This window comes from Geotrypetes seraphini, chromosome 2 (assembly GCF_902459505.1).
Source record: "Geotrypetes seraphini chromosome 2, aGeoSer1.1, whole genome shotgun sequence".
In the NCBI taxonomy this organism is placed as follows: Eukaryota; Metazoa; Chordata; class Amphibia; order Gymnophiona; family Dermophiidae; genus Geotrypetes; species Geotrypetes seraphini.
Window position 1 is genome coordinate 158,896,768 of NC_047085.1, and position 27,632 is coordinate 158,924,399.

The 27,632-nt window shown below is 46.7% G+C and overlaps 1 protein-coding gene across 6 annotated transcripts in view; it reads left to right on the plus strand.

The window, feature by feature from the left end:
- Positions 1-27,632, plus strand: part of CEP192 (centrosomal protein 192) — a 402,896-nt gene that overhangs the window by 286,541 nt on the left and 88,723 nt on the right. For all 6 annotated transcript variants that reach the window (XM_033934141.1, XM_033934142.1, XM_033934138.1 and 3 more), the window contains 2 exons: positions 9,215-9,324; positions 23,099-23,243. In XM_033934141.1, coding sequence (XP_033790032.1) covers positions 9,215-9,324; positions 23,099-23,243 — 255 coding nt within the window. The remainder of the gene's footprint in view (positions 1-9,214; positions 9,325-23,098; positions 23,244-27,632) is intronic.

Sequence of the window (27,632 nt, forward strand, 5' to 3'; positions counted from 1 at the left end):
TTTTCTGGCAGCTTCTTTTTGCTTTATTTTATCAGCTCAATTGGAAATAGCCACTACCAATGAGCATTAATTCAGACAAACAATGAAAAATCAGAACCATTGTCCAACCCCTGTGGGTTGCATCCCTCGGCACCTGCCTAGACAAAATAGGCTTAACCTCCTATAGCTATGCAGACGACATCACCATTCTCCTTCCTTTTGATCAGCCAACACCCACCATGACAGACACACTACAAAGAACTCTAGAAACAGTGGCAACGTGGATGATAGACCACAAACTAAAGCTGAACCCAGACAAAACAAAATTCATAATTCTCGAAAAAGAACCCCAACCATAACAAACCTAGTAATAAATGCAATCACATACCCCATTGAACCCACTCTAAAACTTCTGGGAATGACAATAGACAGATGCTGCACCATGCAACCACAAATCAACAAAACAATACAGAAATCATTCACAGTCATGAGAAACCTGAGGCAAGTTTGAAAGTTCTTTGACAGAAAACAATTCCAGCTCATGGTCCAGTCCCTAGTCCTAAGTCTCCTTGACTACTGCAACATCCTCTATCTCCCCTGCCCCGCAACAATGATAAAACAACTACAAACAGTACAAAACACAGCCCTGAGACTAATCTATTCACTAAGAAAACATGACCACATCACCGAGGCATACCTTGACTCACACTGGCTCCCAATTCAAGCAAGCATACTATTTAAATTCTACAGTCTACTATTTAAATCCATAAATGGTAACAATCGTCTAATCCAAACTACCACAACCAGACACAGGAGAACCCAGACACCATTCACATACCCCCCAATCAGAGACATCAAACAGAAAAAACTGTACGATGGCCTTCTAGCCACACAAGCAGCAAAACTAGACCATGAACTCTCCAATCTACTAATCATGACCCCAGACTATAAAAATTTCAGAAAAGAAATAAAAACCCTGCTATTAAAGAAATCCATGAAGACTAACACCGTATGAAACATTTCAATCCTCTGAAGCAACCCACTGTATTCTGTAACATCTCTGAACATGTCCAGAAATCCTCTTCTGTAATCCGCTTTGAACCGCAAGATAATGGTGGAATAAAAATCACTAATGTAATGTAATGAAACTCCCCAACCTGAAATGTCCTGTCTGTCCAAATTAGATTGTAAGCTCTTTTGAACAGGGAACTGTCTATTCAATGTTAAACATATAGTACTGCGTACACCTTTCAGCGCTATATTTCTAGCCATTTGCTCTTCCACTTGCGCTTTCGCCAGACGTATCTCTCTTGGCTTCTTTCAGCTTCGCCCAGTAGTCCTTTCTGTACTCTTTTTCTTGGGTATTTTTATATTTCACAAACGGCAGCTCTTTTGCCTTTATTTTCTCCGCCACAAGTTTAGAGAACCATTTCAGTTTCCTTTTTTTCTTATTTTTATTTATTTTCTTCACTAAAGGTCAGTAGCCATTTTTATTGCTCCTTCAGCTTAGACCACTGTTTTTCCACTTCCCTAATGTCCTCCCATCCTAACAGCTCTTTCTTCAGGTACTCTCCCATTTTATTAAAATCAGTACATTTGAAATCTAAGACGTTTGAGTTTTGTGTGGTCTAAAGTTACTTGACTCAAGTCAGCATCAGCCATTCAGGAAACAGTGCAGGGACAGGCTGGATGCCGAAAAGATCCGTTCTGCCCTGCACCGCTGGCTGCAATATTGGAGGAGGCAGCTGGTAGCTGTCCAGCTAGGGGGAGGTATTTAAGGGGGATTTTAAAAAGGTATGGGGGTGGTTATGATTTTTAAAAAGTTAAGCTACTCTAGATAAGCCGCAGCCAGCCTCATTTCGACTAGCAAGTGTTAGATAAGCTGCGGCTAGTAACATGGGGCGGCTTATCTAACAGTTTTAAAACGTAACTCAGCATTTTCTGTGGCCTATAGAATGGGGTGGCCTATAGTTGGGGGGAAATACAGTAGTAGCTGGATGTGAGAGATTCAAGGGTTTTTTTTCACTGAAGCTGCAGTTATATCCCTGGGCAGTTTGATAGGGTGTAGGGTCAGCCAAAGGCAGAACTGTGACCTCAGCACAGACCAGCTGGGCAGTAACTGGAATGGCCTTGAATAGGAACACTATTAAGTAAAAAGGCAAAATATTTTATAAGTGCAAAATAAAGCTGCTGCTGTTATCCTCATTCTAGGGTGTGCAATATTCACATATAAACAGGTGCCTTCCTTGGCACTACAATATGTCCATGTTAAACAATTCATGGTAACAAAATATACAGTTTATTCACATTTGCAAAATAAAGTTGGAAAACACCAAAACATGTGTTATCCCAGGACAAGCAGGCAGCATATTCCCACACATGGGTGACGTCACCGACGGAGCCCCGCAGCGGACAGCCTCGAAAGCAACTTGCTTGAAGATCTCGAGCTTTTGAGTGCTGCAGCGCGCATGCGCGCGTGCCTTCCCGCCCGAACTAGGGGGCGCATCTCCTGTGAGGATCCTCAGTTATTCGTTTTCCGCGGAGCTGAGCAGACTTGTTCTCATAGCTCTGCAGCGTTTGCCTTCTCATCACCGCGGCTGACTTTTTCTTCGGTCGCTGTGCTCGGGATCGTTCCCTTTTTCTCTTTTTCTTTTTAGTTAAATAAAAAAAAAATAATAATAATATTGTCTTTCTTTTTTTGTCACCGGTTTTTGAGAGCTTAGACCTAGGCCCTCTCTTTTTCCGGTACGGAATTTATTTTTTCTATGTCCCGGCCTGTAAGCGGGTTTAAACGTTGCTACCAGTGCGGCAGGACGATTTCGATCACCGACCCTCATAGTCGGTGTATGGTCTGTTTAGGTGGCAGTCATCATCCGGAGGATTGTGATCGCTGCCTGACCCTTCAGCCTCGTGCTTTTCGCCGCCACTGCAACAGGTTTCTTCAACTGTTCCACATGTAGCCTGACAAAGCCTCGGCCCCGACTGTCTCGACTTAGGGATCAAAGGCCTCGTCATCGGGGACAACCTCGGGTACGAAGCTCTCACCCTCAACACCTGCTTCGGCCTCGGCCTCGAAGGCCCTCATGATCTCGTCCTCGAAGCCTGCATCTGGGGGTAAGTCTCCAGCTTCCTTTACAGGTACCATGTCCAAGAAGCCACCAGAGTCTCTATCCACGCTACTCGGGGCTCCGGGTGCCACTCTATCCTCGAGACCTTCTGCCAAACGTGCCTCCAAGTCTCAGGAATACTCTAAATCGAGGTCGCCCTCCTTGGAGCGCACGGCAACACCTGTACCACAGAATCCTTTGGTCTTGGTGCCGATGTTTGAAGATATGCTCAAGTCCATCTTGACTACACAAATTTCTTCCATTGTGGCTCAGTTGGTTCCTTCTTCGGCCTTGCCTCGGGTAGACCAGCCTGAGCAGCATCCACGGGGTAGGTCTATTAGAAGAGTCTCTTCCTCTGATTCCTCGCCGGATCTTGCTTCGAGACCCTCTTTGCCTCGTCCGAAACATCAGGCGAGGCCGTCGAGACATCTTCCTTCAAAGTGCTCGAGGCCTTCGGAGGTTTCTTCGAGGCACCTTCCTAGCTCTGAGCCGAAGCTTCCCTCTTCTATTTCTTCGAGGCATTCGAGGTCGAGGACTCCTCCCTCGAGGTCTTTTCCTCGGGATGTTTCTCCTTCAGCTTCGAGGCATTCTACCCCTCGGACTCCGAGAACATCTCCCTCGAGGAGTCTAAAACGGAAACATTCCTTTACCCCGCCTCAGACTGGGAGTGGGGCTTCTTCAGTGACAGTGCGAGTAGAATCGGAGCCAGTGTCCCAATATTCACTTGAGGCTTCGCCTTCTTATTCTGTAGCTCCTCGTTCCAGGTCTGCCTCTCCTGAGGAAGCTTCTTCTTCAAAATCATCTTCCTTTGCCAAGTTTGTCTATGACATGGGGCAAGCTCTTCATTTGGATTTACATTCAGATTCCTAGTATACCCCAGAATATTTGGCAGACATGGAACTTCCACATCCTCCTAAGGAGACTTTGCGCCTCCCCATGACACCGGTGCTTAAGCAGACCTTCATCCGCAATATGGAAACACCATACTTCGTCACAGCTATTCCATCAAAGTTGGAGTCACGATATCGCACTGTCCCCTGTAAAGGTTTTGAAAAATCACAGCTTTCCCACCAATCTTTGGTGGTCAAATCCTCCCTCAAGAAGGCTCATCCATCTAAGGTGTGTGCTACTGTCCCTCCTGGTCGTGAAGGACGCACTATGGACAAGTTTGGTCGTAGATTATATCAAAATTCTATGATGGCGAACAGGATATTAAATTACAACTATGTCTTTACATCCTATTTTAACCATTTTTTGAAGTTGTTGCCATCCTTTTATCCAGACTTGTCCAAGCACCGTCTGTCTGAATTTAAACAGATCCTTCAAACTCTTTCCCAGTTGAGTCTTTTTATGTTGCAGGCATCTTATGATGCTTTTGAGCTTTCTTCGAGGGTGTCCGCTTTTGCTGTTGCCATGCGTCGCCTTGCATGGCTTCGCATAGTTGACATAAGAACATAAGCAGTGCCTCCGCCGGGTCAGACCATAGGTCCATCCTGCCCGGCAGTCCGCTCCCGCGGCGGCCCAAACAGGTCACGACCTGTCTGAATCACCAGAAGGGGCTCCCTTGCCACCTTGGTTTCTCATTGAAGTCCTATCTTCCCATCGAAGTCCTAACCCTCCGGTCTTGCACATGCACGACCTGTTGGGTTTCTATACTTATTACCTGGTTAGCTTTCTATACTTGTGTTACATCCCAGCTCCTCCCTCAGTATCCCACGATCCCTTTATCCCTCAGGAATCCGTCCAATCCCTGTTTGAATCCCTGTACCGTACTCTGCCTGATCACTTCCTCCGGTAGCGCATTCCAAGTGTCCACGACCCTTTGGGTGAAAAAAAACTTCCTTGCATTTGTTTTGAACCTATCTCCCTTCAGTTTCTCCGAATGCCCCCTCGTACTTGTTGTCCCCTTCAGTCTGAAGAATCTGTCCCTATCCACCCTCTCTATGCCCCTCATGATCTTGAAGGTCTCTATCATATCTCCCCTGAGCCTCCTTTTTTCCAGAGAGAAGAGCCCCATCCTATCCAACCTCTCGGCATATGGGCAGTGTTCCAGCCCTTTTACCAGTTTCGTTGCTCTCCTTTGGACTCTCTCAAGTACCGCCATGTCCTTCTTGAGGTGCGGCGACCAATACTGAACGCAGTATTCCAGATATGGACGCACCATCGCTCGATACAATGGCATGATGACTTCCCGCGTCCTGGTTGTTATGCCCCTCTTTATGATGCCCAGCATCCTGTTGGCTTTTTTCGAGGCTGCTGCGCACTGTGCAGATGGCTTCAGTGATGCATCCACCAGCACACCCAAGTCTCTCTCAAATCTGCTGTCTCCCAACAATGCCCCCCCCCCAATTTGTAGTTGAACAACGGGTACTTTTTCCCTATATGCATGACCTTGCATTTTTCCACGTTAAAGCGCATTTGCCATTTGTTTGCTCAGTTTTCCAGCTTGTCCAGGTCCCTTTGCAGGTCCTCACACTCCTCCCTGGACCTAACTCTGCTGCACAGTTTGGTATCGTCTGCAAATTTTATAACCTCGCACTTTGCCTCCTTTTCCAGGTCATTGATAAATATGTTGAAGAGTAACGGCCCCAGCACCGATCCCTGTGGCACACCGCTTGTGACTCCCCGCCAGTCAGAATATTGGCCCTTCACTCCGACCCTCTGCAGTCTACCCGACAACCAGTGCTTGATCCATCTGTGCACATCCCCTCCCACCCCGTGGTTCCACAGCTTCCTAAGCAGCCTTTCATGTGGCACCTTGTTGAAAGCCTTTTGAAAATCGAGGTAAATGATGTCTATGGGTTCCCCATTGTCCACCCGACTGCTTATTCCCTCAAAAAAATACAGAAGGTTCGTTAGGCACAACCTTCCCTTACAGAATCCGTGCTGGCTTGTTCTCAGTAGGCCATTCCTCTCGATGTGCTCGCAAATGCCGTCCTTGATCATAGCTTCCACCATCTTCCCTATAATTGAAGTCAGGCTCACCGGCCTGTAGTTCCCGGGGTCACCCCTCGATCCCTTCTTGAAGATAGGTGTGACATTCGCCAATTTCCAGTCCTCTGGTACCTCACCAGTTTTCAAGGATAGGTTGCAAACATGCTGGATTGTGCCCGCTATTTCTTGTCTTAGTTCCTTCAGAACCCTTGGGTGGATCCTGTCCGGGCCCGGTGATTTACCGCATTTTAACCTGTCTATCTGTTTGAGGACATCCTCCTTACTTACCTCTATGTGCTCCAATTTTTCGGCCTGTTCCCCACTCATGAGCTCCTCTGAGTCCGGTATATTAGATGTGTCTTCGCTCGTGAAAACCGACGAGAAGAACGTGTTCAACCTCTCAGCTACCTCTTTATCCTCCTTAATCACTCCCTTCCTATCCCCATCGTCCAACGGCCCCACCTCCTCTCTCGCTGGTCGCTTCCCCTTTACATAACTGAAGAATGGATCCTAATTTGCAGGACCGCCTTGCCAACTTGCCAACATTCCCCGTGTCAGGGGAATGAGTTGTTCAATGACTCGATTGAAGCTGCCCTAAAAGACTTTTGGAGCATGAGCGCTCCTTTGCTTCTCTGATCAGGTCCAAACCCAAACCATCTACTGCTAGGGCATACAAACCACCGGCTCATCGTTATCCGATGAAGACGACTCCAGCTTTTTCTAGGCCTCCTCCTCGACGTCCTCAACAACATCGACGTCCTCAGAAACCTCAGACGCCTGCTGCAACGAAACCGGCCTTGAGCATTCCATCCTCCCTGCAAAATTCTCCTCTGCCCATTGGAGGTCGCCTTTACTTGTTTTCATCACGTTGGGAAAGTATCACATCGGACCTCTGGGTACTGACAATTATCCGCGAGGGATACTCTCTGCGCCTGATTCAGGTGCCCCCAGATCACCCGCCAAGAGAGTGTCATTCCAGTTCCTCGCAACTCCCCCTTCTTCTTCAAGAGGCTCAGGCGCTTCTTCGCCTTCGAGCGGTGGAGGAGATTCCTCCTTCTCAACACAATCTAGGATTCTACTCCAGGTATTTCCTGGTGCCCAAGAAGACGGGGGATTTGCGACCCATTCTGTATCTTCGAGCCCTCAACAAATTTCTAGTCAAAGAGAAATTTTGCATGCTCTCGCTGCCAACCTTGTATTCCCTCATGGATCAGGGGGATTGGATGTGCTCACTGGATCTCAAAGAAGCTTATACTCATATCCCTGTTCATCCAAACTTTCGCAAATATCTCAGGTTCAAGGTGGGGAACCTCCATCTTCAATACAGGGTTCTTCCCTTCGGTCTTGCAGCCTCCCCCAGAGTATTCACCAAGTGTCTGGTTGTGGTGGCTGCAGCTCTACGCTCTCGAGGGCTTCAGGTGTTTCCTTACCTCGACGATTGGCTTATCGTCCTACTGGGCTCAGCTTCCCTCTGCATGTTGTCTTCTGTTCCTCTGGTTCCATATTCCTGCCTCTCCTCTCACTCTCAAACCCTGGCTGTTTAATTGCAGCTGTGGCTGAGGCTGTAGCTCTAATTGGCTGTCCCTGTAATGATCTGATTGTTTCTCTCACCCCCTCCTTCTGCTAGGGATATTGCTAGGGAGTGTGTGGCGCAGTGGTTAAAGCTACAGCCTCAGCACCTTGGGGTTATGGGTTCAAACCCACGCTGCTCCTTGTGACCCTGGGCAAGTCACTTAATCCCCCCATTGCCCCAGGAACATTAGATAGATTGTGAGCCCACCAGGGCAGAGAGGGAAAAATGCTTCAGTGCCTGAATAAATTAATGTAAACCGTTCTGAGCTCCCTTGGGAGAACGGTATAGAAAATTAAATGAATAAATAAATAAATAAAAACCTGCTTCTGGTCTATACCCAGTATAATGTTTGCTATCAGGCAAATAAGGCTCAGGAATGTTTACATCCTGCAGCCTTCTGTTTCATCTTGCAAGCACTGGTGCTGTGCTTCACCTCAGTGACAGGGCTGAAACCTCTTAGAATCCTGGCTGTTACAGGGGTTCCTGCCCTCTCCCTGTCATAGCAGAAGAAGATATTAGACAAATCTGGGAGAGCTGCTTGTCCCAGAATACACTGAGCTTTGCAGCTTAGAGCTAAAACCTATTAAGGAAGTAATACAGTCCCACTGAGTCAGAGGGGGCGGGACTCAGGCAGGGAGAAAGATAAATTGATTCTGTCATATTGTTATAAGTTCTATGTAACATTTTATTGCTATTTGTAATTCACCTAGAACTCTACGAGAATTTGGCGGGATTTATGACTACAAATAACATATATGCCTAGCTCAGGGAGTTCAGTAAGAGAGAAGTTTTCCCTAGCTAAGGGCTGAGATGACCCCCTGGAGGAATTTGAGAGAGATACTTCCAGCTGTCCCTAGATATGGCCAGAGATAGAGCCCGGGGAAGCAGAGTGACTCCATTGAGTGAAAGAGAGACTGTTAAGGGAAAAGAGTATTCTTGCATGGCTGAAGTAAGCCACTGAATTATTGAGTTGTGTACTGTTAACTGCGTGTGAAGCAAACCTGAAAAATACTGCCTATTTAGTTACAAAGTGTGTCCTGGCTGTATGTGTTTGGATAAGCTGCCTGTAAATCCCACCTAGCCTATTAACGTACACCAGGGGAGCAGAAAGTCAGACATAGCTCTTTCTTTGAACTAAGGTTTTATAATTCCTCAAGTTTCCCTCTAAATGGTGTTTCCTTCTATTGCTGCTGCTAGACAGAGGCTTAACCCTGATTCTTTCTCAAAGCAGCAAGTGCCTTCCAAGTCAAAAGGTCACACACTTCACTGTTGTAGAAGCACAGAGATTACTGCTATGTTGTCTCTGATATAATTAGAATATGTATGCTCTCTATATAGGTATAAATGTCATAGGGATAGATATATATATATAATATAATTTTTTTTCTTTACAATCTGCTTATTTAAATGCTGCATATACAGTACACTTAGAATTGCATGCAAAGTTTCTAATCTGACCTCCATATTATTATTACACTTTGCTTTCCAAAATACAATATTTGCGTTCTGTGCCATCCAAACTGCAGATCAAGATTCATATGCTTTTGTTTTTTCTATTGTTTTATATACCCCCATTCTTATTCTTTTTTAAATTAATCTGTGGAAACATGTTCTTTCACAGAGCTTTGTTTTATAAACCTGAGGCTTCAAGAAAAATCTTGTCTCAAAATAGTCTTTTAAGAAACATAAAATTTGACGAGGAATTTCAAGGTGAACAACTAGTGACAGAAGGTAAAGTCAACACATTTGAAAATTATCACCAAATGTTTTCTTTAAATGATTTTGTATGGTGATCTCCATTACCTTGATCATGTGTACATGTTTTGTACTTTGCTGTAGTAGCTCTCTTCTAGTCCTAGCCAGGCATTCTTAGTAGGGATTTTAGTACCGTATTTTCTCGCATATAACGCGCGCGTTATACGTGTTTTTTACGTACCGCGCATACCCTTGCACGTTATACGCGTGAGCGCGTTGTACAAAATTTTTTTTACATAGTTCCCCCCCCCCCCGCAGGACCACTCGCACCCCCCACCCCGAAGGACCGCTCGCATGCACCCGCACCCCCACCCCGAAGGACCGCTCGCACGCACTCCTACCCGCATCCCCACCCTGAAGGACCGCTCGCACCCCCACAGCCTCCCGACCCCCCCCCCCATCATGTAGAAGCTCCTACCGGTGTCCTGCTGCTTCCTCTTGGCGGTCCCGACACCCGACACGATCGGGGCAAGAGGGAGCTCAAGCCCTCTTGCCCCAGCCAACCGCGGCGCCCCCGACACGATCGGGGCAAAAGGGAGCCCAAGCCCTCTTGCCCCGCCGACTCCCCAACTCCCCGACAATATCGGGCCAGGAGGGAGCCCAAGTCCTCCTGGCCCTGGCGACCCCCCCCCCCCCCCGCTAGTTGTTCGGGCCAGGAGGGAGCCCAAACCCTCCTGGCCACGGCGACCCCATACCCCCACCCCGCACTACATTACGGGCAGGAGCGATCCCAGGCCCTCCTGCCCTCGACGCAAACCCCCCTCCCTCCAATGAACGCCCCCCCCCCAAGAATCTCCGACCGCCCCCCCAGCCGACCCGCGACCCCCCTGGCCGACCCCCACGACACCCCCACCCCCCTTCCCCGTACCTTTGTGTAGTTGGCCGGACAGACGGGAGTCAAACTCGCCTGTCCGGCAGGCAGCCAACGACGGAATGAGGCCGGATTGGCCCATCCGTCCCAAAGCTCCGCCTACTGGTGGGGCCTAAGGCGCCTGGGCCAATCAGAATAGGCCCGGGAGCCTTAGGTCCCACCTGGGGGCGGGGCCTGAGGCACATGGTCGGGTTGGGCCTCTTTCTTTCTGCCTTTCTTTCTCTCCCTCTTGACCCCCTCTTTATTTCTGCCTTTCTTTCTCTCTCCCCCTGACCCCCCTCTTTATTTTTTCCTTTCTTTCTCTCTCCCCCTAGCCCCCACAAAGCCATCGTGCCAATTTCTCCACTTCCACGATTCTTTCCCTACCCTCATCCCCAAGCCAGCAGCCAATTTCTCCCTGCTCCTTCCCTGATGTCCTGAACTTCATCGGGCAGCAGCAGCATTCACAATTCACTGATGTTGCCCGCTTCAGGCCTTCCTCTCTGTCGGGTCCTGTCTTCATGAAAACAGGAAGTAGGCAGGACCCGGCAGAGAACAAGGCCTGAAGCCGGCAACAGCAGCGAATTGTAAACGCTGCTGCTGCCCGAAGAAGGTAATGGAGCACGAGGCAGACCGCTTCTCCCCCCTCCCAGCCGAATCCCCGCTGACCCTCCTATCTCCCCCCCTCCGTGAACCTTTCCGACCCTCCCAGCGAGAGCAGCAAACCTCCTTCGCGGCTTTCTCCTCCCTCTGCCGCATCACTGATGACGTCATCAGTGATGCGGCAGAGGGAGGAGAAAGCCGACGCTACTGGAGGGAGGTTTGCTGCTTTCGCTGCGAGGGTCGGAAAGGTTCACTTAGGGGGGCGAGATAGGAGGGTCAATGGGGGTTCGGCTGGGGGGGGAGAAGCGGTCTGCCTCGGTGCTCCAAGGCCTGGCGCCATCACCTTTTTCGCCCCTCCCGCCCCCCCCCTTGGTACGCTACTGCTCTCCAGCTCTCCTTAGTTTGCCGGTTTTCTTTTTCGGCGACCGGCACGCTTTCAAAGAGCCGCGCACGTGCGGCTGCTCAAAGTTCAATCTTCTGCTCTGCTGCAACTTCCTGTTTCCGGTTGGGTCAGAGCAGAAGATTGAATTCTGAGCAGCCGCGTGTGAGCGGCTCTTTTGAAAGCGTTCCGGTCGCCGAAAAAGAAAGCCGGAAAACTAAGGTGAGGTGGAGAGAGGAAGCTGGTTAAACGATCGAGCCGGCGTGCGGGTGGGGGCTGCGGGAACCGCACGATCCTTTATGCCTCACTGCGGTGACAAGACTATTCACCGCTCCACGGGGCGGTGATGGCCTTGTCCCCGTCCCCGCAGAGGCTGCTAATTTTCATTCCCCGTTTTTGGCGGGTTACCCGCTGCTAAACGCAGTAGCCGCGGGTAAACCGCCACCGTGTCATTCTCTAGGTGGTAGATAAGTGGGTCTAGGGGATTCTGGAGGTGATTTGGGGGGTTCACTGTAACCTATAAGGGAGCTATAGGGAGGAGAAGACATGGTACCCCACTGCTTAGGTGGCATGTCTGGGTGTGCAGTCCATCACTTTGCAGACCCCTCCCACGTCCAACAGGGCTTGTTCTAGGCGTCTTGGACTTGGATGGAAAGTTGGACGAAAATGTGGTATAAAGAGGATGATTTAGTGGCTTGGACTATCAGATCGGCAGGACGTATAATTAGATGATTTTCGAAACAAAAAAAAATTTGGATGTATCTTTTGAAAATTTGTCTTAAGCTCTTTTTGACTTTGGACGACTTGCGAGATGGACATAAATGGTCTTAACATAGTATATGACGGCAGATAAAGACCTAAATGGTCCTTCCAGTCTGCCCAACCTGATTCAATTAAAATTTTTAATTTTTTCTTCTTAGCTATTTCTGGTAAGAATCCAAAGCTTTACCCGGTACTGTGCTTGGGTTCCAACTGCCGAAATCTCTGTTAAGACTTACTCCAGCCCATCTACACCCTCCCAGCCATTGAAGCCCTCCTCAGCCCATCTTCCACCAAACAGCCATATATAGACACAGATCGTGCAAGTCTGCCCAGTACTGGCCTTAGTTCAATATTTAATATTTTTTTCTGATTCTAAATCCTCTGTGTTCATCCCACGCTTCTTTGAACTCAGTCCTTTATCTCCTTTGTTATTTGATGTTATATTAGAACCCTTATTGTTAGCAATACAGCAAACCGGGGAGATACAGGGTATTCCATATTCAGATATGGAATATAAAATTTCGGCTTATGCTGATGATATTTTGCTTTATTTGAAAAATCCAGAATCTACCTTATCTTCTTTATTAAAATTAATTGATAAGTTTGGTAAATTTTCAGGTTATAAAATTAATTGGAATAAATCTGAAATTATACCCTTAAATGTTCATTGTGTAAAAGGATTATTTAAAGATTTTCCGTTCATATGGAAGGAAGAAGGATTTAAATATCTTGGCATTCAAGTTAAAAATACAATTGAAGATACCGTAAAAGAAAATGAAAAATTTGTATTAAAAAAAGTTATGGAGTTGTGTGAGCAATGGAACCCCTTACATATTTCTTGGTGGGGGAGAATTCAAACTATTAAAATGATGATCTTGCCTGTAGTTTGCTACCAAATGAGTATGATACCTATTTATTTTCAGGGGTCCTTTTATAAAAAGCTTAATAGCATTTTAACGAAATTTCTTTGGCTTGGTAAAACACCTAGAATAGCTTTAGTAACTTTGCAAAAATCAATTAAGGAGGGAGGGGTAAATTTTCCAAATTTTTATAGGTACCATCAAGCCTATATTCTATGTCAGGGTATGTATTGGATCCTCCCAGAACTTATAGATAATGCACCAGATTGGTTATATTTGGAATGGCGCCTTATGTTTCCCTTAAATTTAGTTCACCTTCCAAGTATTAACATGCCTAAAAGATACAGAGAAAATAAAATTTTAATGGATACTTGGAAAACGTTGAGATTTATAAGTAAATTAACACCTATCCCAATAAACAAATCAACTAATCAATCTCTATGGATAAACTCCAAGATCAAAATTGGCGGAGCCCAAATCCTTTGGAAGAACTGGATTATTGCAGGCATTAGATCTTTGGATGACGTTATTTCAGAAGGTAAACTGCTGGATTTTTCACAATTGCAACATAGATTTGGTCTTAATAAAACACAAAGTTTTAAATGGTTGCAATTGAAGCAGGCCATTCAGGTTGGGTTCCCTGAATGGAAAACATTGAATAATCAATATAGTTTAAAGTTCTTATGTTTTCAAGCAGACTTCCTAGGACATCAAGCCGCATTGTGGTATAAATTAATATCTGGATATATGAATAAAAAGCCAAAAAATGGTCTAAGAGATATTTGGAGCATTGAGATTAAGCATCAAATTAATGCATCTCAATGGCCACTAATTTGGTCTTGGAGAATAAGATGTACAGTGTCAACATCTATGAGACAAACTTGGTTCTTTTTATTACATAGAGCTTTTTGGACCCCTACACGTTTGCAAAAATTAGACAGTTCTAAGTCCAATAAATGCTGGCACTGTAATCTAGAACCAGGGACTTTGGATCACTTACTATATCATTGTCCCTACATTAAAAGTTTTTGGAATTCAATTTGGCCACAAATTAATAAATTGATGGAAAATCATATAGCAATATCATATGATACAGTATTATTTGGAATGATGATGAGGAAAAAAAGTCAAATTTCACCAGAAAATAACAAGCTTTTATTAATTATGACAGGGGTTGCCATTCAGCATATAACCAATAATTGGAAGAATTATAATAACCTAAATTATACATTTTGGTGGAATACAATATGTCATATATTTAAAATGGAAAGAACAATAGCAATACAAAGAGGGACATATACTAAATTTATAAAAATATGGGGGCCATTGACAAAATACTGCAATGAATAAATAGCAGGATTTTTCTTCTTCTTTTCTTCTTTTAAATATCTTTTTTGTGACACACATAGAGGGGGGGTAATGAAAATAATTTCTACGTAATATGTTATAATATGTTATACAATATGTAATGTATGAATGAAAAGTAATAGAAGGGTGGGGGGAGGGAGAGGGGATAAAAATATATTTAGAATATGATGTATTAGATATAAAAATGATATTGTATATTTATCAATTGTATTTTAATATTTTGTACACTTTATGTAAAATTTGAAAATTAAAAATAATATATGAAAAGTAATAGAAGGGTGGGGGGAGGGAGAGGGGGAAAAATATATTTAGAAATATGATGTATTAGATATAAAAGTGATATTCTGTATTCATCAATTGTATTTTAGTATTTTGTACACTTTATGTAAAAATTTGAAAATAAAAAATAATAAGGAAAAAAAATAAATCCTCTGTGTTCATCCCATGCTTCTTTGAACTCAGTCAGTTTTACTCTCCACCACCTCTCTCGGGAGCGCATTCCAGGCATCTACTACCCTCTCTGTAAAGTAGAATTTCCTAACATTGCCCCTGAATCTACCACCCCCTCAACCTCAAATTATGTCCTCTGGTTTTACCATTTTCCTTTCTCTGGAAAAGATACCCTTCAAGTATTTGAACGTCTGAATCATATCTCCCCTGTCTCTCCTTTCCTCTAGGGCAGGGGTCTGCAACCTTTAAGACATAAAGAGCCACTTGGACCCGTTTTCGAAAAGAAAAAAAAACTTGGAGCCGCAAAACCATTATAAAACAAATCTAACACTGCATATATTGTTTCTTATCTTAATGCTATATACAGGATCACTAAATTGAAAATAAAATCATTTTTCCTACCTTTGCTATTTGGTGATTTCATGAGTCTCTGGTTGCACTTTCTTCTTCTGACTGTGCATCCAATCTTTCTTCCTTTCTTTCAGCCTCCTGTATGTTTCCTCTCCTCCAGACCTCATTCTCTCCCCCAACTTTTTCTTTCTGTCTCCCTGTTCCCCCTTCTTTCTGTCTCCGTGCCCTCCCCCAAGCCACTCGGTTTGCTGCCACCGCAATCGGGAAACAGCCCCCAAGCCACCGCCGTCCCAAGCTTTCCCTGCAGAAGTGTTGCGCTGACCAGCATTCCGCTCCCTGACGTCAATTCTGACGTAGGAGAGGAAGTTCCGGGCCAACAAGGCATTTCTCCTCATTCCATCCAGCCTGAGCCCCATCTCTCCTTGATCCAGCATTTCCCTTCTGTGTCTGTCAGAATTACCATTCCACCTATTTTCCAGCATCACCTTCTTTGTGTCCATCTCACCTATATCCCTATCTCACCACTTTTTCAGAATCTTCATTTGTCTCTGTCCTTATCTTTACGCCATGTTCACCATTTGCCCTTTCAATGTCTTTATCTCCCCCCCCCCCACTTTTTCAGCATTACTTCTATGTCTCTATTTCACCTCCTCTTCATGTCCCCTCTGTATCTCTATCCTTATTCAGTAGGTCCTGCTTACTCTTTCTCTTCTTTGTGTCACTATCTCCATTTTCAGCTTTCCCCCCTTTTCCTTTGTTACTGCACCCTGTAGCTAGAATCTTTCCACCCTCCCTCCACTCCGGCCCAGCCCAGTATGAAAGATTTCCTTTTGTTTCCCTCCCCTCTCTCTTTCTCTCTCTCTTCTCCTCCCTCACCCACGAGTCCTGCATCTGGCCCTCTCCCTTCTACCTGCACCTGGCAACACCCCCCTGCTCCGCAGCTCTCTTCAGCAACTCGTCAGCAGCAGTGATCAAGACAAGCTGCCGACATCGAGGCCTTCCCTCTACGAGTCCCGCCTTTGTGGAAAAAGGAAGTTGAAACAAGCGGGACTCGCAGAGGGTAGGCCCCGACGTCAGAAGCTGCTGCTGAGTTGCCGAAGAGAGCCGCGGAGCAGGGGATGTGGCCGGAAGTAGGTAGAAGGGAGAGGGAGATAGGAAGGCTGTAGATCTCCGGAGCATGACACCGACCCCGGCCAGGATGATTTCTTTTTCAGGCACCTTACAAGTCCAGCGTCGCGGCGGGAAATAGCCATGCTGAGCAGTGAGCTCAGCACTACACAGATGAAAGCCTTGCTTGCTGATTGGTCCGGCGGCACGGCGGGGCGGGGCCGCCGGACCAATCAGCAAGCAAGGCTTTCATCTGTGTATGTGCTGAGCTCACTGCTCAGCATGGCTATTTCCCGCCGCGACCCTGGACTTGTAAGGTGCATACCTGCGTGACACACTACCGGAGCCGCAGCAAAGGTGGAAAAGAGCCGCATGCGGCTCTGGAGCCGCAGGTTGCCGACCCCCGCTCTAGGGTATACATATTCAGGGCTTCCAGTCTCCTCATAAGTCTTCTGGCGCAAGCCTCCTATCATTTTCGTCACCCTCCTCTGGACCGCCTCAAGTCTTCTTGACTTACCAATGACCTGTACAGGGGCATCAACACCTTCTACTGACTACGCCTCTCTTTATACAGCCCAGCATCCTTCTGGCAGCAGCCACTGCTTTGTCACACTGTTTTTTCGTCTTTAGATCTTCGGACACTATCACCCCAAGGTCCCTCTCCCCATTCGTGCATATCAGCTTCTTTTCTCCCAGCATATACGGTTCTTTCCTATTATTAATCCCCAAATGCATTACTCTGCATTTCTTTGCATTGAATTTAGTTGCCAGGCATTAGACCATTCCTCTAACTTTTGCAGATCTTTTTTCATATTTTCCACTCCCACTTCGGTGTCTACTCTGTTACAAATCTTGGTATCATCTGCAAAAAGGCACACTTTTCCTTCTAACCCTTCAGCAATGTCACTCACAAACGTATTGAACAGGATTGGCCCCAGCACCGAACCCTGAGGGCTCCACTACTCACCTTTCCTTCTTTCGAGCGACTTCCATTAACCACTACCCTCTGGCGTCTGTCCGACAGCCAGTTTCTGACCCAGTTCACCACTTTGGGTCCTAACTTCAGCCCTTCAAGTTTGTTCAACAGCCTCCTATGAGGAACTGTATCAAAGGCTTTGCTGAAATCCAAGTAAATTACATCTAGCATATGTCCTCGATCCAGCTCTCTGGTCACCCAATCAAAAAATTAAATCAGGTTCGTTTGGCACGATTTACCTTTTGTAAAGCCATGTTGCCTCGGATCCTGTAACCCATTAGATTCAAGGAAGTACACTATCCTTTCTTTCAGCAACAGTTCCATTATTTTTCCAACAACTGAATTGAGGCTCACCGGCCTGTAGTTTCTTGCTTCATCCCTGTGACCACTTTTATGAATAGGGACCACATCCGCTCTCCTCCAATCCCCAGGAATCACTCCCGTCTCCAGTTTTTCAAGTTGCTCATAAACACCCTTCTCTGTGAACGGCGCAGAATCTACTCCATTTTCTCGTGTAATTTTGCCAGACAATCTCGGTCCTTCTCCAGGATTTTCTTCTGTGAACACACAGAACAGAAGTATTTTGTTTAGCACATTTGCTTTTTCCTCATCACTCTCCACATATTGGTTCCCAGCATCTTTTAGCCTAGCAATTCCATTTTTCATCTTCCTCCTTTCACTAATATATCTGAAAAAATTTTTGTTTCCCTTTTTTTACATTTTTAGCCATTTGTTCTTCCGCCTGTGCTTTCGCCAGACGTATCTCTCTTGGCTTCTTTCAGTTTCACCCTGTAGTCCTTTCTGCTCTCCTCTTCTTGAGTTGTTTTTTTGTTTTTTTTAAATTCTTTATTCAGTTTTAACTCTTGCAACAAGTGTACAATATTCAATCAGATAATTCGTACAAATCACTTGACATTCTAACAATTATTGTCAAATGCATATAAAAAAGACCCCTCCCCCATCCATCCCATTCATCAGGAATAAACCCATTAAATCACATAACATACCTCCCCATCCCCACATTAAATATAGACCTATGTAATAAAAAGGTGTCAAAGGTGTCTAATCATTAGAATATGCAATCAATGGCCCCCAAATCTTTTTGAAACTATTATAATTTCCTTGCTGTATAGCAAGCACTCTCTCCATTTTATAAATATGACAAACTGAATTCCACCAAAAGGTATAATTAAGTTTAGTACCGTATTTTCGCGGATATAACGCGCACCCGTGTAAAACGCGCACACGGGTATAGCGCGCAGAAACCACACTTGTATGTACGGAAACTTTTGTATACAGCGCTCATGGGTATACCGCGCATGCTGCCCGACTCTCCTCTGGCCACCCCGACTCTCCTTTCGCTCTCCCCGACTCTCCTATGGCCACCCCGACTCTCCTCTGGTTGCCCCGACTCACCGTTCACCCGCCCTGACTTTCCGTGCACTGCCCCGCCTCTCCGTGCGCTGTCCCGACTCTCCGTTCACCTGCCATGACTTTCTGTGCACTGCCCCGCCTCTCCGTGTGCTGTCCCGACCCGGAGTTTTCTCAGCAGAATTTCCCAGACCACCTCTTCCTCTCAACACATTGACACGCTAGTGGGTTTATTTTATAGCTTTTTCACTCCCTTCGGTCTGCCTGTCCCCCCTTGAAGTCCTGTCCCCCCTTGAAGTCCTGTCCCCCCTTGAAGTCCTGTCCCCCCTTGAAGGTCTGCCTGTCCCCCTTGAAGGTCTGCCTGTCCCCCTTGAAGTCCTGTCCCCCCTTGAAGGTCTGCCTGTCCCCCTTGAAGGTCTGCCTGTCCCCCCTTGAAGTCCTGTCCCCCCTTGAAGGTCTGTCCCCATCCTGAAAGCCTGATGCCCCCCCTCGACGTCCGATTCTTCTCCCCCCTCGGCAGGACCACTCGCACCCCCACCCCGAAGGACCGCCGACTCCCCAACAATATCGGGCCAGGAGGGAGCCCAAATCCTCCTGGCCACGGCGACCCCCTAACCCCACCCCGCACTACATTACGGGCCGGAGGGATCCCCGGCCCTCCTGCCCTCGACGCAAACCCCCCCCCCCCCCAACGACCGCCCCCCCCCAAGAACCTCCGACCGCCCCCCCAGCCGACCCGCGATCCCCCTGGCGACCCCCACGACCCCCCCACCCCCCTTCCCCGTACCTTTGGTAGTTGGCTGGACAGACGGGAGCCAAACCCACCTGTCCGGCAGGCAGCCAACGAAGGAATGAGGCCGGATTGGCCCATCCATCCTAAAGCTCCGCCTACTGGTGGGGCCTAAGGCGCGTGGGCCAATCAGAATAGGCCCTGGAGCCTTAGGTCCCACCTGGGGGCGTGGCCTGAGGCACATGGTCGGGTTGGGCCCATGTGCCTCAGGCCGCGCCCCCAGGTGGGACCTAAGGCTCCAGGGCCTATTCTGATTGGCCCACGCGCCTTAGGCCCCACCAGTAGGCGGAGCTTTAGGATGGATGGGCCAATCCGGCCTCATTCCTTCGTTGGCTGCCTGCCGGACAGGCGGGTTTGGCTCCCGTCTGTCCGGCCAACTACCAAAGGTACGGGGAAGGGGGGTGGGGGGGTCGTGGGGATCGCGGGTCGGCTGGGGGGGCGGTCGGAGGTTCTTGGGGGGGCGGTCGTTGGGGGGAGGGGGTTTGCGTCGAGGGCAGGAGGGCCTAGGATCCCTCCTGCCCGTAATGTAGTGCGAGGTGGGGGTAGGGGGTCGCCGTGGCCAGGAGGGTTTGGGCTCCCTCCTGGCCCGATATTGTCGGGGAGTCGGCGGTCCTTCGGGGTGGGGGTGCGAGCGGTGGGGGTGCGAGCGTCCTTCCGGATGATGAATCGGGCGTCTGGCGGGGTGTGAAATATGTAAAAAAAAATTTGTATACCGCGCTCAGGCATATAACGCGCGAAGGGTATGCGCGGTACGTAAAAACGCGTATAACGCGCGCGTTATATCCGCGAAAATACGGTATAGTCCTTCTAATTTCCAGTAATATGTTTAATGGCAACCCCCGTCAGTATTAACAAAAGTTTATTTGTTATTTGCTGAAATTTGACTCTTGAATCTCATAGATGTTCCAAATAGGGCAATATGATTTTCTAACATTGAATTAATTTGGGTTTTTTTTATATTTCACAAACGCCAACTCTTTCGCCTTTATTTTCTCAGCCACTAGGTTGGAGAACCATATCGGCTTCCTTTTTCTCTTGTTTTTATTGATTTTCTTCATATAAAGGTCCGTAGCCATTTTTATCACTCATGAACTTTGTTACTTTGACTGCGAGCATTTGTGGTCATCGCTTTCCAGCTATTTTTCAGCGATAATCTCCTTTTTCGTATAGATTTTTGTTTCGTTTCACTTTCCATTGCAATACTAAGAAATGAGTTGCTGATATTGTTTATGTTGCAGTCTTTACTACTATCACATCTTTTCGTTTGCCGGGGATGATCTCTATAATTGTCCTTCGTACACACACCATCCCCACCTTCAAGTTTAAATGCCTAGAAAAATATTGTTTAAATTTCTCTGCAAGGTTTCTTTTTCCTGCTGTAGTAATATGTAGCCCATCCCTTTCGATTATGCCCGTCACATCATCTGTGCCCATTACAATAAAAAATTTTTTAAGAAGGTTTCCTGCCCCAAAAAATTGAGTGGCAGGAGGCTGCTTTTGGAGCTTCCCCTACTTCTCAGCTGTTCGGGCTTTCCCCTGCCGGCTCTGTGCATTGTGACAGGGACCCTGCACTGCATCGTTTTATCCCAGAGTCACAGGAGAATTACTTCCCAGTCCTACCCCTGAGCCCGGTGGTAAGGCATGGCCAGTTCCGAGAGGCAGAAGGAAACAGTGCAGCACTAAAACCCTTTAATAAGCCTCAACAGAGAGCCCCAACTTAGTAGTAAAGGCTCCTTTAAGAAACTTGCCTATTGCTTCCAGGGGGGTGAGGCGAACTAGGCGAACTAACGCAGAGCCCTTTTCCTCAGCTGAGCTAGAATAGGAAAGTAGGAGGCATAGGGTAAAGCTGGAAGTAAATGGTGAGAGCAAATAAGCCAAGCAGCCAATTTCCAGTGACTGGAAAATGTTTGATGCAGAGATTCCAGAGGAGGATTTGAAAGTAAGCTCAGACCTAGATATGGAATGGGAGCAAGCTATTTTGGCAAATATTGACCAGACTTTCAAAACCATGTGCAAGAAACTGAGTTAAAAGCTGAATTCATGCGATTTCCTGATCTTTGATATGGGTGACTACAAATTATGCTAGGTGTACACCTGGGAGGGCCTCCGCGTGTGCGGATCGCCGGACTTGATGGACTGTAGGTCTGATCCGGAGATGGCACTTCTTATGTTCTTATGAACTCCTGAGTTCTTCACAGAGGACAAGAGCAAGGATGTGAGCACTACCTAATTGCAGGCCAGACTATTGGATTTTTTATTATATTGCTGCAAAGTTTTTGTTTCCTGTTTCACTGGGAAAGTTTGCTGGACTCTTGTGGCATGGGTAGAGCACTCAGGACTAAATGTTTAAGGCAGTAGCAGTTTGCCTGAGCCAGAAGCCAGTGTCTTTGTAGTTTATTTTTCTTTTGCTTTTTTCTAAAACCATATTTTGGGAGGCTACTCTGTTCCTAGACATTAAGAACTGCTAAGGAAACATAAAAGTGCCACAGTCTGCTAAATTTGAGGGACGTAGCTTTACTGTTGTCACACTGTGCACTGCAGTATTTTGGGAGGGAGGAAAACAGTGTCGAGATAAGCTCTTCCTCTCCAGAATGCCTGGTAATCGGGGCTCGTTACCAGCTCAGTTATACTAGAGCAGGGGTGTCAAACTCAGACCCACGAGCCAAATTTGACCCACAGGGTCATTAGATTTGGCCTGAGATTTGGCCCTCTGTTCCTTCACTCCCTCATCCCGGCTTCCCGGTTTCACCTTCAAAGCAGCCTGCAGAGGATCGCCGGTTGGCTGTAGTGAACCAAGCAGGCTGCTGTCGACCTTCGCAGCACGTTCCCTCTGCTGCGGTCCCGTACATCAGAGGAGGAGCGGGACTGCAACAGAGGGACCGTGCTGCGGGCCGATGGCAGCCTGCTAGGTTTGCTACAAAACCGACTATCCTCTGCAGGCTGCTTTGAAGATGGGACCGGTAAGCCAGAGGATGCTATAAAGAAGGCGGGCCCTGGTGTAAAGAAGGGGGAAAACATTCAAGCCTTTGGGGGGAGGCGGGAGGGTGCGGTGGCGGCAGGCCCTGGTGTAGAAATATACGGAGGGAGAGAAGGAGGGGTCCAAACAGATGTGCATATGCTGGACTGAGGGTGGGAGGAGGGGAAGAAATGGTATAAAAACAGAGGACAATGGAATGGAAGGAAGGAAGAAACAAAAAGGGAGAGAAGTTGGACACAAAAGGGATGGTGTGGGGGGATAGAGATACTGGATAGTAGGGTAGTTGGAAGAGAAAAAGAGAAATGGTGGACTGTGGAGTGGTGGGGAAGGAGGGAGAGATACTGGATGAAAGGGTAGTCGAGAAAAGGAGAGATGGTGGATCTGGGGATGTTGGGATCCATCGTTGCAGCTGCGGGGATGGAGACACAAAAAAAGAAAGATGCCAGATCTCTGGGGGAGGTGGGCGTGCAGATCAGTCTTCTTAAAGCTTAGGTTACACACCCATCCATCTAGGCAGGGCACCCTAGCTGGCTCCCTTGTGACCGGCTAAGCGTCTCCTGTCATAGCATGTGCGAGTCAGTCGCTTCATAGTGATCAATCGGACGGGAGAGACAGGAATTACAATGAATTTCTGTGTGAATCATTTGTATGCAAACTTTTTAGTGCATCAATAGCTCTTTTTGAAACGGCCAAAAATCGGATCACAACTGTCTTACTCATCCTCTTTAGTGCATCTAGGCCTTAGTCTTGAGGGCTTATAGCCAACTTAGAGTTGATCTGACAGCAAAAAGACTTCTCTGTTGTAAAGAGATATGTTAATAATTTCTCCATTGTAGTGTCCCTTTTGCACTTGGTTTAGGTACATGTTTTTGTATATGATTTGTTCTTTGATATTTTTAATTTCAGTGTATGATTTACCACAAAGATCAAATGACATACAGCTATTTTATGGAAATCTACATAAAGCTATTCTTTCTGTATTTGGAAGCATTGATGGATCTAATGGGGAATCTTGTCTGCCATCTTCCAGATTTAACTTGGAATTTCACAGGTAATTGATGGAAATTGTATTTAATTGTATTCATTCTTTTCTTTGTTTTGAAATGTCAAATTGGTAAATGGAGAAGAGATAATGTTTGAAAGGACATAAAAAAAATAGAACCACTGGAAATTGAGATGCTTTGGAAGCAGCATTGTCAGCCCTTGTGGGGTGGGGAGAGTCCTTATTCTGCAGTGGTAGCACCTATTGGCTGGATTTAGGACCAATGTTTGCCAGTTTCTGAAGAGCCCTAGTGCATGACTTGTGGTCAAGATTGTCGCTGTAACTATTAAGCTAACTGATTTGATTTCCTAGGAGTTCTAAAATAGAAACATGACAGCAGATAAAAACCAAATGGCCCACCCAGTCTGCCCATCCGCAGCATCCACTGTCTCCTTCTCTCCCTGAGAATTCTCACGTGCTTGTCCTATGCTGTCTTGAATTCAGACAACAGTTTTTGTCGCCTCCCCTGGGAGACTATTCTACACATCTACCAACTCTTCAGAGAAAGTATTTTCTTAGATCACTCCTGAGCCTATGCTCTTATTTTGGAGCTTCATTTGAAAAAAGCTCACCTCCTGTACATTAATATCACAAAGATATCCCCTCTCTCCCACCTTTCTTCCAGAGTATATGTATTGAGGTCCATAAGACCATCCCAATACATAGAAACATGATTGCAGATAAAGGCCAAATAGCTCATCCAGTCTGTCCATTCGAAGCATCCACCATCTATTCCTCTCAAGTTTCAAGTTTATTAGGTTTTTATATATTGCCTGTGGTCTGTCCCACACTTTCTTGAATTCAGACAGACTTTGTCTCCACCACTTCTACTGGGAGAATATTCCACACATCTACCACCCTTTCTGTAAAAAAGAATTTCCTTAGATTACTCCTGAGCCTATCACCTTTTCATCCTATGCTTTCTCATTTTGGAGTTTCCTTCATTTGAAAAAGACTCATCTCCTGTATATTAGTGCCACAGAGATATTTAAACGTCTCTATCATATCTCTACTTTGACAGAGACCACTGACCCAATATTGTAGCTGCCCTCTGGACAGACTGCATCCTAATAATATATTTTTGAAGTTGCAGTCTCCAAAATTGTTCAAAGTATTCTAAATGGGACCTTAGCAGGGCAGGATTAATTCATCGAGGGCCCTCTGGGCTCCCTGCCCCACTCCACCATGTCCCTCCCTTCCCCATCATACACCACCCCCATTTATTTACCCATTTTCTTATTTACTTCTTTATTTCCACTTTATTTCTTTTTTTACTTTTACAGTGGTGCCTCACACAACGAACTTAATTGGTTCCAGGAGCAAGTTTGTTATGTGAAACGTTCGTTATGTGAAACGCGTTTTCCCATAGGAATACATGTAAAAAAAAATAATTCGTTCTGCAGCATAAAATATGCTAAGATGACATAAAAAAGATAAATTTTTTGTTATTATTTTTATTTAGATACATCTAAAAACATACATCTCCCTGTCCTTTTACTTCCACTATCTTCCTATCCCATCTCTATTCCCTTTTGTCCCTCTCCCCATGATCAATCATCTCACCACCTCTCTCTGCCCTCACCCTCAGGGTTCAAGATTGCTTCCACTCTTTTTCCTGTTGTTCTCTCTGCCTGTCACCCTATGATTTAGCATCCCTTCTGCCCTTGTCCAATATTTCCCCTTCTCTCCCTCCCTCTCATCCCCTGCTCCAACATGTGCTTTCAGCGGCCTTCTCCCCCCTTAAGCGTCTTTTCTTCTCCACTCCACCTTTCCTCCCTCCCTGCCTCCACCTTTGTGGCGCTTTTGCACCCGACCGACAACAGAACAGGCCCGGTCGGACAAATCTCCCTGTCCTGTAGCCGCGAATCTAAATTACCTTCTTACAGCAGCTGGATTATTGAAGCTGCTGTAAGAGGTAATTTAGATTCGCAGCTACAGGGCAGGGAGGTTTGTCGGCCGGGCCTGTTGTCGGTCGATCGGGGGACCTGACCAGCTGTGCACATTCTTCGGGGCGGACCGCCCCTCCCCCCTCTTTCGTTCGCCATTGCCTTCTTCCTACCTGCCCTGCCGCAGCCGCACACAGCCGAACGGAAGTCTTCCTGATGTCAGCGCTGACGTCGGAGGAAGGGAGGGCTTTGCTTAAGCCCTCCCTCCGACGTCAGCGCTGACATCGGGAAGATTTCCGTTCGGCTGTGTGCTGCGACAGGGCAGGTAAGGAGAAGGAGACTACCCTCGCGGCTCGACCAACCCCGCTGCGATCCAACCCCGCAGGAACCCCGGACTTCGTTGTGTGAAACGAAGTCCGTTGTACGAATCAAGACATAAAGTTCGTTGTGCGCAGCGTTCGCTGTGCGAGGCGTTCGCTGTGCGAGGCACCACTGTATTTTAAAATTCAAAACAAATAACAAAGATTACCATACCAGTGCCAGTGTACAGTTTTTCTTGTATGCAACCTCCAAACATCTCTGAACAAATCACCCCTTCCTTCCTAGAGGAAGAGATCTTCAGCTGGCAGGGCTTTGGGAAGCCCACCAATTTATATTTTGCATTTGGGTAGGAGGCATGGGGCATGGTGGAAAGAACATTTAGTGCCAGTCATTTTATTGGACTAATACATTTCTCACTTAGCTTTTAGAGGTTAAAACCTCTTCAGGTCAGTAAACTATACTGCTGTTACAGTATCTCCTATCCTGACCTGAGGAAAGGAGTTATGGTCTCTGAATTAGTAAAAAAAATGTATTAAAATTAGTCCAATAAACAGGATCACCTTATTTCCATTTTCTATTAATAAATGATTATCAACACAGCTACAATACTTTATCCTAAAGCAAAAATAAATAAATAAAACAAATATAAATTTTTTCTACCTTTGTCTGGTTTCTGCTTTCCTCATCTTCTCATCATTCTCTTCCTTCCATTCACTGTCTGCCCTCTCTTTGCGTCTTCCATATGGCATCTGCACTCTTTTTATGCCTCTTCCAGAAAACTGTCTGCCTCTCCCTCCCCTGCCCATTGGTGTGGCATCTTTCTTCCCTTCCATCTCTCCCTCCCTCCCAGCAGATTTTAGCATCCCTCTCTCTCCTCCTCTCCTCCCCTCAGGTCTGTTATCTGTTTCCTTCCTCCTTTTTTCCTCCCAGATCTGGTATCTGTGTCCTCCCCTTCCCTTCTGCTTTGGCATCTCCTCTCCTTCCTTTCCCCCTTCCTCCTTCCTTTTCCCTTAGTCTGGCATACCTTCCTCCTTCCCTTCCCTGTAATGCCCTGGCATCTCCTTTCATTCCTTCCTTTCCTTCCCTCCCTCATCTTCCTTCTCCCTCCAGTTGGGTGCAGCAATTCTTTCTCCCTCTGCTCCCTTTTCTCCTTCTGTCACCTTATCTCCGGGCGGCAGTGCAGCACCTAAGCGGGTGCTCCAAGGCCTGGCATCATGAATTTCTTTGGGCAACTACAGCATTCACAATTTGCTGCTGTTGCTGGCTTCGGGCTTTCTTCTCTGTTGGGTCCTGCCTTCATGGAAACAGGAAGTAGGCAGAACCCGGCAGAGAGGAAGGCCCGAAGCTGGCAACAGCAGCAAATTGTAAACGCTGTTGCTGCCTGAAGAAGTTAATGGCGCCAGGCCTTGGAGCACCTGGGGCAGACTGCTTCTTCTCCTCTCTTCCCCCCTCCAGTACACCACTGTCCAAATGTTACTTTTCAGCAGGGCCCCGACACGACAACTGTTCTTACAAGCTGCCGGCGGCTGCCCTGAAGTTTTCCCTCTGCCACAACTTCCCGTTTCCAACAGGGCAGATTGCTGCTGAGGGAAAGCTTTGGGGCAGCTGCCAGTAGCTTCTGAGAAATGGCTGCCTTGTCGGTGCCCCACTGAAAAGTAACAGATCGGGAAGTGAGGGAGATAGAGAGAAGGGGAAGAGAAGTTCAGACCCTGGGGCCCCCTGGATCTGTACATAAGAATAGCCATACAGGGTCAGACCAATGTTCCATTTAACCCAGTATCCTGCCTCCGCAGTGGCCAATCCAGATCACAAGTACTAGTCAGTAACCCAGATAATAGTTATTTTTCGCAGACTTTCAACTCTACCTCTTCACTTTTTCCTCTTAGCTGTTTATACTATATTCTCTTTATTCTATTTATGTATGTAGTTTATTCTATTTATGTATGTAGTTTGCTCTCCAATTCTTCCTTCCTAGCCTGTTACCTTAATTTCCCTCTCCCCTGTACGGGTGTTTCCTTATTTGCACATGAAGGTTAGGCCTCTCTGACATCATCAAGCCTGAACCATTATTTGCAAGAAATCATTCCAGCATGAACCTAGCAAGAAGAGAAAGAAGAAAACATATTTGCTGTTATCCCAGGACAAGCAGGCAGCATATTCTTGACTGATGGGTGACGGCACCGACGGAGCC